This window comes from Arachis hypogaea, chromosome 10 (assembly GCF_003086295.3).
Source record: "Arachis hypogaea cultivar Tifrunner chromosome 10, arahy.Tifrunner.gnm2.J5K5, whole genome shotgun sequence".
Taxonomy (NCBI): Eukaryota; Viridiplantae; Streptophyta; class Magnoliopsida; order Fabales; family Fabaceae; genus Arachis; species Arachis hypogaea.
The window spans coordinates 113,570,672-113,584,394 of record NC_092045.1 but is presented as its reverse complement, the minus strand read 5'-3'; the positions used below and the strand labels follow the sequence as shown (position 1 = coordinate 113,584,394).

General features: G+C 34.0%; 2 protein-coding genes across 2 annotated transcripts; both read right to left on the bottom strand.

Annotated features, from left to right (window-relative positions):
• Positions 1-249: 249 nt before the first annotated feature.
• LOC112716773 (uncharacterized protein At3g27210) lies at positions 250-2,979 on the bottom strand. Its single transcript, XM_025768769.3, has 3 exons — positions 2,666-2,979; positions 1,141-1,221; positions 250-906 (listed from the first exon to the last, which is right to left on the bottom strand). Exons 1-3 carry the CDS (start codon positions 2,787-2,789, stop codon positions 518-520), a joined length of 594 nt encoding a protein of 197 aa, XP_025624554.1. The 5' UTR covers positions 2,790-2,979; the 3' UTR covers positions 250-517.
• Positions 2,980-4,913: 1,934 nt separating this feature from the next.
• Positions 4,914-9,903, bottom strand: LOC112718005 (uncharacterized). The gene is made up of 8 exons (XM_025769918.3): positions 8,668-9,903; positions 7,563-8,479; positions 7,352-7,376; positions 6,417-6,647; positions 6,145-6,318; positions 5,856-6,056; positions 5,637-5,750; positions 4,914-5,364 (listed from the first exon to the last, which is right to left on the bottom strand). Exons 1-8 carry the CDS (start codon positions 8,917-8,919, stop codon positions 5,032-5,034), a joined length of 2,247 nt encoding a protein of 748 aa, XP_025625703.1. The 5' UTR covers positions 8,920-9,903; the 3' UTR covers positions 4,914-5,031.
• Between the last annotated feature and the right edge of the window lie 3,820 nt (positions 9,904-13,723).

The following is a 13,723-nucleotide window of genomic DNA, read 5'->3' as shown; positions in this document are numbered from 1 at the left end:
GGCCTCTTCGTTCAGAAGAGATTTTGTAGTATTCTTTCTTTTATAGAGAACAATGATCACACACTCAGCATCAAGTAGAATCAAGGTTAGTACATGAAAATGTTAGGAAAACACTTTTGCTTAAAAAAAAGAAATTGATTAATATTAGCTCAAATATAAGATAAATAGCAAATAAAAAGTATTGATCACCTAACATTCTATACAAATAGTCAAATTTTAAAAATAACAAGGCCACTTACAAAAGTTACATGACGTCCAACAATTTCAATTTTATTATAAATAATTTTTCTCAAGCATTCAAGATATGAAATCAAGGAAAAATTAAACAAAAAATCACCTTCAGAAGGAAAGGAAAATTTTCATTGCATATATTAACATAAAATCGTTTACATGCTTTCACATTCACTTTTCCTTGTGTTTCCTTTACAAGGATACCTTGAAATGTACACTTTGAAATCCGATTCAACCGCGAAACCTTCCGGCATATTGCGATTCGTCGTCGCCATTGCAACAGAAATCAATGTTTTCCATTTACTGCTATTGCAGGACTCATCTTCCTCCTCCTCTCCCTAAAGCTGTGGCATGAAGACAAGCTTGGAAGGCACTTCTGCACATACTTAGCCGATTTCACTCCAAAGGACCTGCGATCCTCGCTCATGACTCTTTCGCTGCTGCACACAGAATTGGGTCCTGAGATGTTGTAAGGTGTACTCTGTGCAGACTTGGGAAGAACATCTTGTATCATTGGTTTAGCTTCTTTCTTGGAAGGATCACGTTTCAAGCTTTCTTGAAAAAGATCTAACAATTTCTTTTTCTTTTCAGGTGATGATTCGGCAGTGGAACCGGAATCTCTACTCTTATTGAAAGCGTGGTGAACCGGAGTGGTACCACGAGACGGTGTAAACTCTGTAACAAAATGATACAGACAAAATATCTAAAGCTAATTGGAAGAAGACGAAAAAATAGGTGAAAATTCGCATGCAGTTGTTTTTATGTGAAGTTAATAACTGAAAGTTATTAGATGATTTGAAAGTTTGACTAAATTGTCATCTAATAACTCTTAACTGTCAAACTTCACATAAAAGCAACCGCATGTGAGTTTTTACCAAGTACGAATGAAAACAGAAGCAAGACCCTTACCACCATTGACACTATAGAAATCATCTTCACAATCTGAATCTAACCAACCCTTGGAATCAAAAAAAGCTTCCTCCTTGCTTCCTGTATTATTCAATGAAGAAAACTATTCATACACTACACACTCTTGATATTCCTATAAAATACAGGGTTGTCACTAATTAATGTGTATTTAGATTATTCTTTTTTAAGAAAAAACTAAGATATGAATCAAGATGAATATCAAAAAGCAGCAACAATCAACATTAAAGTTAAAATAGATCAACAACACACAATTTTGTCTTCATCTCTCTTCATAAATATCAAATAAAAATAAATAAATAAAAAAGAATGGGCAAATTGTTTATTGACTTGATTTTAAGATATCAAACAAACTACTATCTTCTTGGTCATAACTACCACATGCTCAGCCCATTCTGGTCTGAAAGTCAAAGTTGACTGCCATCTTTGAACAATAATAATCAAAGACAAGTTTGAGAGTAATGTTCAAATTACTGCTCCCACATGGGAAATTCAAATTAAGATATATTTGATGACAACAACAACAACAAAACCGTGTCCCATTAGATGAATTATGTTACCTAGATCAAACGACACTATTGCATCTTAACATAAATCATGTATGAACTCAGTGCATTAGTTCTTAAATCATATAAGGGATAAAACAATCTATCATATGAAAGTAAATACAGATTTATAGAGACACAGAAAGAGTGAGAACTGTGAACTTATTTTCTTATGCTTCACCCATATCATTCATATAGTTCTGACAACTACTTTAATATAATATCCAAATTAATCAGAGAACTAAAGATCATCTTTTTTCAGTCACAATTGTCCTTAAATACCCTTTAAATTGTCCACCTCTCCATACAGATCATATTAGTTGGCAAGTTGTTTTCATTCTTGGAACATATATTATCTTTCATCCCATTAGACCAAATGAAGATAAATATTCAATAGAGTGAAAATTTATCCTCAACTATAAATTCGTATATGCATATAACCCCAAAAAAAGGAAAATTGAAAAAAAAATAATGGACTTGATGACAACCACAAAATAGTATTTTGCAAAAGTAAAAAGAAAAAAAAAAGAAAAAGGATAATGTTTTTTTCTTTTTTTTGCTATTATAATACAAGCATACTAGTCTGACAATAACAAGAAACCATAGGTGGATAGAACCGAAATTAACTATACAAATATTCTGACAAAAACATGATCCAAGGGTGGAAAAAATGATCAAATAGAAATATGACTCAAATATGCAAATCATTTAATATATATTATAAAGGACAAAAATAAATTTTCTTCCAGTTTCTAGCACATGTACCAAGAGATTAATAATTCTTCAGGGACCCCATATGAACAATTCTCCAGATCTTAAGCCAAATCAAATCCCCGAGACATTCATATATTAATAAAAACAAAACTCTCATACAAGGTCACCAATCAAATAAGAACATAAATAGTTCAATAAAAAAGAACAAGGAGAATATATGAATAGAATAGAATAGAATAGATAGATACCTTGGTCAGTTAAGGTGGGTGGTGAAGGAGCCACAACGTTCTCGGTTTTGGAAGCAAAAGAAAGCTTGAGTTTCATGTCTTTGTTGTTAGTTTTATTATTGTGGACTGAATAACAAGAACCCATCACTGAAAAGACAAGAGCAAATAAAAAAATGGTGGGAGTGAATGAGTGAGGGAAGGAGAATGAAGAGAAAAGGTTAAGAGAGAATTGGTGAAGAAAGAAAGAAGAAAGTTGAAAGGGAAGTTATGTTTACAAGGTTGTGTTGTTTTGTGACTCATCACTCATGCCTGCTAGCCACTACATTGGCTGTCATAAAGCTATATAAAATATCCTACTATTATTATTAATTATTATTAGAATTTAATTTTGATGCATTATTATTTTGTTAAGTATAGAATAATTTTATATGTATACCTAGTTACATAACACCACATGATAAAAATAATTATGTTTTATATTGATGGCATAAATGATTATTCAAAAAAACAGACGTAATTATACAATTATGTAAAATGCTTTACACGATTAATATATCAAAATTAAACTATTATTATTATTATATGTGGATTCTCATTTCACAGGGATGGGTCCTATGGGAAAATGAATAGTTTGTTTTGTTGGAATTACAAAAAAGAACTGGCCAATAGTGTCTATGAGTTTTTGCCTAAATGTTACCTAACTTATTTTTTATAGTAAGTTTTAATTTTTTAAAAATTATTTATTTTTATATCTTTTAAATAAAATAATAACTTTTAACCTTTTTTAGTAAATAGACACCACGTTATAGGCACTGTAACATTCACAGAAAGTTCATAATAAGAGTTTCTTTTGTGTGTTTGGGAAGGAAAAATGTTGTCCTCTTTATTTTCTTTTATTTGATTAATTTTTTATGTTTTATAATGTTTATTATTAAAAGAAAATTCAATTATAGTTAATTTTATATAAAGATGATAGTTAAAAATCGTTAAATAATTTAACAATTTTAACTAAGTTATCATCTAACGGCTCTTTATTATCAACTTTATGTAAAATTAACTATAGGTCTATACCTAAGTTTCCACTTTATTATTTTTGATTTTTTATATATGTAATATTCAATGTAGCAAAAATATATATTTTATGTAAAATTAAAAAAGCAAATTAAATATGAAAAATACAAATCGTAATATATATTATTAGATTGAATAAAAACTTTCATAATCAACTGATTTATTAAAAATAAAAAATTTCGAAAATTTTAGAATTAAATTGATATTTTATCAAATATATATTTAATCTATGTATGTTAGGATTAAAAATTATTTTGTTATCATTTCCCCATTAATTAAAAGTTACTTCGTAATATTACCTTTATGTTATTTTCAATTTACAGTTTCTTGATAATTGTATATTCAAATAAAATCATAGATAAAAATTGAGTATAATATACAAACATCTAGGAATATATGAAAAAAAAAAGTGTCCATATCTCAAAGCAGGGTATCATATCTGGTTTTAACATCTTTCTCATCTTATCTCGTTTCTAATATGTGTCCTTGAGTACCATTAAATACTTTAGGCTTCCAAAACATACGTTTAAGCAGAATTAAATTTTATAAGTTTGTTTCTAAAATAACGAGATTTGTATAACTAGTCAAATCTTTATCTACAACTTCGTTCATTAATAGATTCTATCTTCAAGAGCATTTCCTGATCAATGAGACCATGAGTAATTGAGTAGAACCACAATTTGGCAAGTTTGGGAACTTGAAGTTTCATCAAGTGTATTTACTTGATTCAATTACCATGTTATACACATTTCTTCTTCTTTTAATTGATATAGTTGTTGATATAGTATTTTACTATTTTTGCTCTTTTTATACGCATCTCTAATGTTGTTAACATATATTTCTCATCTCGTCTGGATTCAAAAACAGCAAAATATGGAACATATATAACCTCCAATATTTGCCATATTTGCTATCACCAAATGAACGTCTAGGTACCCTCTCATCTAGGTCGTGTCACAATTTGGGATTAAGTTCCTCTCAACTAAAAAAGATTAGTAAAATAAAAAATTGAGAGTCTAATTATTTTTAAATTAAAATAGTAAAATCTACCCATAATAAAATTATAAATTTAATAGTGGTTAATTATTTATTTTATTATTTTATAAATTTCTTTTTTTTATTTATAAATATACAGGTCATTCTAGTATATAGTTATATTTCGATAGTTATGATAGTTATACTAGTTTAAAAAATAATATTAAAATTAAAATAATATTTTTTATTGTTAAACAACATTTTTAAAAAAGTATTGCTACAAAAAAGTATTTATCTAACTATAAAAAAATATTAGCATGCAAGCGAAGACTATTTAATATTTATTCACTATTCAACCAAATATCCCTGAGGAGTTCATATCTAACTGGAGATTCATCTTTTGACTTCAAGTTCGGTTTAGCTGAAACTTGTGATGAGGACAAGGAACCACTGAAGAAGAATATTGAGGATAGTGGGCATTTCAATTCGTCGAGCTCATCGTCACTGGTGTTTGATTTACTTAGAACACAAGATCTACTTCTTCTCAACTGAGATTTGTTTCCAAAGTGCCCAACAATTCTTGCAATGGAAGTTGCCGGTGGAGGCAAATATATAATTGGAGCTGCAATGCATGGGTAGTTTAGGACAGATTCGTTTCCTTCCTGTGTATCACTCTGCATCAAATTTAAAATAAAAAATTGTAGATCATAATCATTCAACATTGGAACAACCTAATTAGTATAATGTTATGTATGTGTACTTAATATAAGGCAATTAAGAATATGAATTATAACTCTTAATCATTTTTCATATATGGATATTCAAAAATGTTATGTACATAAAAAATTCAGCTATTAAATCAGACATTATATATTTGTATATACGTAATATGGTTTATATATATGTATAATGAGACTAAAATTAAGTGCATATTAAATTAACTAACCTCTGAATTCAGAGCATCAAAAACAGTAGGGGGAACTGGATCAGTGCAAAACTCATCTGGCACAAAACTGTCTAGAATCTTCTTAATAAGTGTTGCACTAAACATTGGGCATACCTTAGCAAGAAAGAACCCTTTTAGTGTGATGAATAATTAAAAAATTTCATGCTAAGTTGGTAAGTAACTGAATGAATGAAGGGAGGTTCAATGTGATTTGCAAACCTCTTTCCTAACTGATGCACTTAACAACATGTCCTTAGGAAGCATTAGAAGGTCACTAAGTGCATTAAGAAGATTGAAGGACTTGAAAGATGTAATTTGTCTCTCATTATTCTTTTCATTGTCATCTTTTTCCTTTACTGAATCGTCGTCGTCGTCATCCATGCCGAATAGGTCAGTCAACCATCTAGACCATGTCCCAATCTGTAGGAATCAATTTCATTTCTTAAAAATTATAGAAAAAATGGCCAAAAAATGGCTATTTATCATTTACAGGAACCAAAGAACTTACCACAGTTTTTAAGTGTGCACCAGCTCCAAAGCTTGATTTCCCAGGTGGAATGGGAAGAACCTTTGGATCAGTAATGGGATCCGATAGAGGATCAGTTGGGATTTCATCATAAGACTTGCGAAGAATTGCATTGAACATAGCCACATCTAATCTTGCCACGCATTGCTCCATTATCTACATCAACATAGTTATGCATTCTTCTCATTAAGGAAAAGTTGACAACAAAAATGTGGAACAAAAAGAAAGAAGGTTTTGTGGAGACAGAGACTAACCAATCTACGGATTATAGGCAAACAACCACACTCATGCCCTGCAGATCGAATAGGACAGAGCCTTTCACAGGTTTCCTTGAATGCTTTCTTCCAAATATCAAGTGGCAAGTTCCCCTCCCCTTTCTCTTTCTCATATGAGTTAGATTTTCCTCTCTTGTTTTTTCTTGAGGCAGAATTCACTTCCTTTTGTGCCAATTTTGCAGCAATAGGTTGCATATGTGGAGTCAGAGTCTGGATAAGAAAAACAACGTTGCATATGTTAGATTGAAAGGTAAAATATGTTATATAGATCATAGCCATAAAATTTCTCATTAATTCAACATCGTTTGATAGACTTTGTAAAAGTGAACTATTTTAACTCATTTCATAATGTTGTCTACTTTTCTTTTTTACATAATTTTGGGCAAAACGATGTACATGATATGCAGCTAATAGAAACTGACATTTTATATAAAGTTATTGATGTAATTATATAATTGGAAGTGTAACTTCACCACCTTTTATGTAAAGAGTATTACATTATAAGAAAAGTTAGAAGATGAAATCCGAACCGGTCTTATATGAATGACCAAAATCACCACAAAAAATAACTTTTTCAAAATTGGTCAATGTGACCTTTTAATGACTTTTAGATGAAACACTCAAATTAATCTTTTAATATATTTCAGATCAAACACTTTAATTCTTAATAAATTTTTATTATTTTAGAAGTTCCAAAAAAAACTTAAATGATATTTTTTAAATACCTAATTCTCTTATAATAAAATTTATTCATCCAACATGTATATAAAAAATTTTATTAAAAGTGATCTAGAAAATAACTTATCCATCAATCAGTAAGAGACTTTAGAGTAATAAAATGTAGTTAAAAACTATAATGTCCAATTAAAAATTCGGTAAATCAACAAATATATATAATTGGTACAAAATTTCACCAAGCATTGCAGCATTAAGAAAGATCTAATTATAAATTTAAAAGTAGTATAGAGACTCAATTAAAAAAGAAAAAGTATAAGAACCTAATTGAAAATTCAATAAAACTATAAGGACTAATAGAGTAATTAAACCTTTTTATTTTGGTTTCAGATAGTTAGGTCAACTGATAGATTAATGAAAAATGAAATAATAAATAATCCTAAAAAATACCTTGGGACATCATTTCCACAAGCCTTCACAACAAGTACTAATCCAGAAACAGAACTTTTAGCAGCACCAGATCTTGTTCCTTGAATATTTTCTTTGCAAGCATGAAGATACAGCCTGGAAAGGCGCCGAGCCGGCGCATGGACCTTACTCATGGAGTTTCCATGCTCAGCAACCACTGAATACAAAGCAGCCTCAATAGCAGCTGCTTCTCTTAACTCTCCTTCAAGCTTCTTTATCTTCATTTCCAAGTGCTCCATTTTTCCATCTAAACAACCATTTCTTGTTGCTTTTGGATAAACCTTTCGGACATTCCCTCCATTATTTCTTGAATCTCCAAGACCACCATTTTCCTTTACTTCAACATAGTGATTTGTACCAAACAATCCAGTTTTCCAAGCCGAGTCTGCCGGGGATTGCGCAAGCTGCAAGATCTTTAGTCTGTCAGTAGAATCCTTAGTACTATCAAATGAGACTTGATCTTTGGGACCTTGTGCTACCAATTGTTCATCTCCTTTCTCATATCTCCCATTTAATTTCTCATTGCTTTCACAATTATCACAGTTTTCGTAGCTAGGATTCTCGCCTTTGTAAACACTACTACTTTGAGATAATGTGTTCCCTGAATTAATAATGATAGAAGCATTTTCTTTGCTCTTCCTTTGAACATCTGCAGCCACCTTTTCATGAACATTCTGATCCAAATTTTCATTTTCACTGTTTCTTGTCCTGCTTTTAGAATTCAGATCAAAACTAAAAACTAAAGATGAGGATGAAGAATCTGAATCAGCACGTGCCAGAACACGTTCTTGAGTTGATAGTGAATTAAGGTTAAGAGAGTGAGATATGGAAGCATCAGAAGCCAAGGAATTCTTCTTCTCATACATACTTGTATTGTAAATTTGTCTATCTGCCCCATTCTGCCAAATTAAATTTCAATTATTATGTTACAAAATTAAAAAACATTTTTAAACTATATTAAATGTACATTAAAATCAATAACAGTATAAAATACACATTAAAATTCAAAATATACATTAAAAATAAATTAAATTACACGTATATTTATACACAAATCTATGCTAACTGCGGGCGAAATCGCACGTACCTTTTCCGATGAATGTGAGGAGTGTTCATCGTCATCATCATCAGTGAAAGAAGCAATCTCAGCTTCCTCAGCATATTCTTCACTGATCAAATCCGAAACAGAGCCTCCACCATTACTATTGTTTCTTTCCTTGCAATCCTCTGTAGAAAACCTGTCCTTCAAGGAAGAGCTACCGCGACTCTTTTCTACTCGCTGAATCTTAATAAACAGCAATGGCGGATCTGTGTTTCTGTAGCTCCTCTTGCAGTTCATAGTGTTGGGAAAACTCAACACAGGTTTAAATCAAGAACCTGTCTAACAGCGGAAGCACCAAAAATAATTTTCCCACAACCTGTGCAATTAAATGGGCAACACCAAAGATACTCCAAGCAACAAATATAATGGCAGAAATTAAATAACCAGACACCAGAATTTTAACGTGGGAAAACCCCAAAAAGAGGGACAAAAAACCCACGGGACCTGGTCCAGAAAAATCTTCCACTATCAGAATAATGGGTACACAAACAGTCTTCCTAGTAACAATAGGGCATCTCAACAATCAACAAAATACATCATCAAAACTGGTGGAATCAACATAAACCTTCCACAAAGTGGGTATCTCAAATCAGGCAAAAGAGAAGGCAATACAACTAGCAAGTTATATCCTAATGTTCATCTCTACACCAGGAATAACATACTAAAATTTCATAAGAAATGGAGCAAGTTTACCAATTTAATAAGATCAAAGTTGGCTTGCCCTTTTCTCCCAAATTCTTCTCCTCTTCGGCGCTGTAACCTATTTCATTCCTTTTCATTCAAAAAACAAAGAATGAAAAGCTCTTCTCTCTCTCCCGTGCTTCCGTGGCTAATAGCCACCTTATTTCTTTTTTTTTGTTTTAAAGTTGTGGGCCCCACTTGGTTGGGGACCCACCAACAAATCTCCCCCTCACCAACTCAAGTGGGGATAGGCTGCTCCACCAAGCTCGCCTTCTCTTTGCAGGAATCAAACTTCACTGCAGGTAAACTCTTAGTCATCATATCTGAACCATTATCATCAGTATGGATCTTCTCTAGTGCATATGACTTCATCTCAAGCGCTTGACGTATCCAATGATACCTCACCTCTATATGCTTCGATCTAGAATGAAACGTCGGATTCTTGCTGAGATGGATAGCACTCTGACTGTCACAAAATAACACAAACTTCTCTTGATTGATGCCTAATTCTTGTAGGAATTTCTTCATCCACAAGAGTTCCTTAGAAGCTTCAACAACAGCAATGTATTCTGCCTCTGTAGTAGACAAAGCAACACATTTCTGAAGTCGAGATTGCCATGACACAGCTCCCCCTGCAAAAGTCATCATATAACCAGAAGTAGACTTCCTTGAATCAAGATCCCCAGCCATATCTGCATCTGTGTAACCATCCAACACAGGTTGGCCACTCCCAAAGCACAAACAAACTCTGGAAGTACCATTAAGGTATCTGAGAATCCACTTCACTGCTTGCCAGTGTTCCTTGCCAGGATTAGAGAGAAATCGACTAACAACTCCAACTGCATGAGCAATATCTGGCCTGGTGCAAACCATAGCATACATCAAACTGCCAACTGCAGATGCATATGGAATCTTCTTCATTTCCGCTTTCTCTTTCTCACTTGTAGGACATTGCTGCGAACTCAGCTTGAAATGACTAGCAAGTGGAGTACTAACAGGTTTGGAATTACTCATGCTAAACCTCTCTAAAACCTTCTCAATGTACTTCTGCTGTGACAACCACAGTTTTCCATTCTTCCTGTCACGAGTGATACTCATGCCAAGGATTTTCTTTGCAGGACCCAAATCCTTCATAGCAAAGGATTTGTTCAAGTCTTTCTTAAGACTTTCAATCTTCTTAGTGTCATGACCAACAATCAACATGTCATCAACATAAAGCAAGAGAATTATAAAATCACCATCAGAGAATTTCTTAACATACACACAATGATCAGAAGAAGTCTTACTGTACCCATGACCTTCCATGAAGGAATCAAACTTTGTGTACCACTGCCTTGGCGCTTGCTTTAACCCATATAAGCTCTTCTTCAACTTGCATACAAGGTGCTCCTTTCCTTTAACCTCGAAACCCTCTGGTTGCTCCATATAGATTTCTTTATCTATGTCACCGTGAAGGAATGCAGTCTTCACATCAAGCTGCTCAACCTCTAAATTCAAGCTAGCCGCCAATCCAAGCACAACTCGAATGGAGGACATCTTCACAACTGGAGAGAAAATCTCCTCAAAATCAATACCTTTCTTTTGCTCAAAGCCTTTCACAACCAATCGAGCTTTGTACCTTGGCCGTGAGACACTTTCATCCGCTTTCAATTTGAACACCCATTTATTCTTGAATGCTCTCTTACCCTTCGGCAACTTCACCAATTCAAAAGTATGATTCTCATGCAAGGATTTCATTTCTTCTTGCATGGCCTTCAACCAATCTTCCTTATGCTCATCGGACATAGCTTCCTGGTAGCTCTCTGGCTCCCCAGTCTCAGTGTTCATCACATACTCATGAGGAGAGTATTTTTGAGAAGGATGACGCTCTCTAGTAGATCTTCTCAATTCAGGCTCAACTGGTGGTTCAGGTGAAACTTCAACATCTGGCACCTCAGGTTGAGGTGCAGGTTCATCATGCAAATCATCACCATCATTATCAACTTGTACATCTCCCCCATCAATAAGAGGTCTAGTGGAAGGACCAGGTTCATCATCAACAGAACGTCTAACAGTTACTGTTGGCTTATCTGTCTTGTCAAGATCTTCAATAGTTTGGTCTTCAAGAAAAATCACATCTCGGCTTCTAATTATCTTCTTGCTCACCGGATCCCATAATCTGTAACCAAAGTCTTCGTGACCATAACCTATGAAGATACACTGCTTTGACTTCCCATCAAGTTTAGACCTTTCATCTCTTGGAATGTGAACAAAAGCTCTGCAGCCAAACACTCTCAAGTGACTATAGGAGACATCTTTCCCTCTCCAAACTTTCTCTGGAACATCACCATTAAGTGGAACTGAAGGAGAAAGATTGATCAAATCTACTGCAGTCCTCATTGCTTCACCCCAAAAGGATTTAGGCAACTTTGCATGAGAGAGCATACACCTGACTCTATCATTGATAGTGCGATTCATTCTCTCTGCAACTCCATTATGTTGAGGAGTCTTAGGAACCGTCTTCTCAAGCTTGATCCCATGTCCTTTACAATATTCTTCAAATGGACCCCTGTATTCACCACCATTATCTGCTCGAACACATTTTAATTTCCTTCCTGTTTCTCTTTCAACACTTGCATGAAAGTGTTTGAAGATACCGAGCACCTGGTCTTTAGATTTCAAAACAAAAGCCCACACTTTTCGAGAATAATCATCAATAAAAGTAACAAAATATGATGCACCACCTAGTGTCTTAGCATCCATAGTGCAAACATCAGTGTGAACTAAATCTAGAACATGTGATCTCCTATGAGGTCCAGAATTATGAAATGATACTCTAGCATGCTTTCCAACAAAACAATGAGTGCAAGTATTTAAAGTTGTACCTTTCACTGGAAGTGAGTGCTTCTTGGCCAAGACGTTTAGTCCTTTCTCGCTCAAGTGACCAAGACGTATATGCCACAAATCAGAAGAGGAATCATCAGCTACATTCACATCTTCTTTGCACAACTTTGCTTGCAACCGGTAGAGAGTAGTGAGACTATTGTCTTCTCTAGCAACAATGAGAGCCCCTTTGGTAATCTTACATTTTCCACTACCAAAGGAAGTGCAGTATCCCTCTTGATCTAATGCCTTCACTGAAATGAGATTGAACCGCATATCTGGTGCATGCCTAACATTCTTCAACTGCAACTTGCATCCCATATTAGTTTCAAGCCACATATCACCCATACCAATGATATCACACACTCCTTTATCTCCCAATTTGATCTTGCCAAAATTTCCAGCAGTATAGGAAGTGAAAAATTCACGCCTCGGAGTGACATGACATGAGGCACCAGAGTCCATAATCCAAGTGGAATCATCACAGACAAGATTCACATAATTTTCATCATATGTGATAAGAACATCTTCATAAACAATAGCAGCAGTTTCTTTATCACTATCTTTACCTTTGTCTTCATTTCTTCCCCTTGATTGTTCTCTTTTCAAGAACCTGCAATACCTCTTGATATGCCCTGGCTTGCCACAATGGTGACAAATGAACTCCTTTCTTGGCTTGTACTTTCCTCTTGACTTGCTTCGACTCTCTGACCTGTCAGAACTGTGAGGTTTTCTACTTTGACTTCTACCCCGTGACTCTGAAACAAGTGCTTCTGATTGTGAGGAGGCATTAGTCAAACCTCGCTCTCTTCTTCTGGCTTCTTCATTCAACATGCTCTCTTTAACCATTGCTAACGTCAACTTCCCATTTGGAGCTGAGTTAGTTAGTGTCACAACCAGAACTTCCCAACTATCAGGCAAAGAGCTCAACAACAACAGGGCTTGCAACTCATCATTCAAAGTGATTTCATTATTTGTCAGTTGGTTCACCGTCTCCTGAAAAATACTCAAGTGCTCCGGCATTGATTTACCTTCAACATACTTCATATTGACAAGCTTCCTAATTAAGAATGCTTTGTTTTGCACATTCTTCCTCTCATATAACTCCTTCAATTTCTTCCACATCTTCTCAGCATTCGTTTCGGTGTCAACATGTGGATACACACTAAGATCAAGCCATTGCCTAATCAAAGCAACTGCCTTCCGATTCAGTTTCTTCCATTCAGCATCGGATTTAGTACCTTTGGATTTATCTCCCTCCACAGGATCATACAAATCCTTGCTATACAGCATATCTTCCATGAGGGTCTTCCAAATTGAATAATTTTGAGAATTCAGTTTGACCATATTCGGTCCATGAGTATTTTCCTCCATTTAATCAGCACAGAAATAAACAACCAAAGCTCTGGATACCACTTTGTTGGGAAAACTCAACACAGGTTTAAATCAAGAACCTGTCTAACAGCGGAAGCACCAAAAATAATTTTCCCACAACCTG

Coding starts and splice junctions, on each gene's coding strand:
- LOC112716773 (XM_025768769.3), bottom strand. CDS start 2,789: ATGGGTTCTTGTTATTCAGTCCACAATAATAAAACTAACAACAAAGAC. Junction 1,222..2,665: donor ACCCACCTTAACTGACCAAG/GTATCTATCTAT, acceptor TGAATAATACAG/GAAGCAAGGAGGAAGCTTTT. Junction 907..1,140: donor TTTCTATAGTGTCAATGGTG/GTAAGGGTCTTG, acceptor ATTTTGTTACAG/AGTTTACACCGTCTCGTGGT.
- LOC112718005 (XM_025769918.3), bottom strand. CDS start 8,919: ATGAACTGCAAGAGGAGCTACAGAAACACAGATCCGCCATTGCTGTTT. Junction 7,377..7,562: donor TGTGGAAATGATGTCCCAAG/GTATTTTTTAGG, acceptor ATTTATAATTAG/ATCTTTCTTAATGCTGCAAT. Junction 6,319..6,416: donor TGCCTATAATCCGTAGATTG/GTTAGTCTCTGT, acceptor ATGTTGATGTAG/ATAATGGAGCAATGCGTGGC.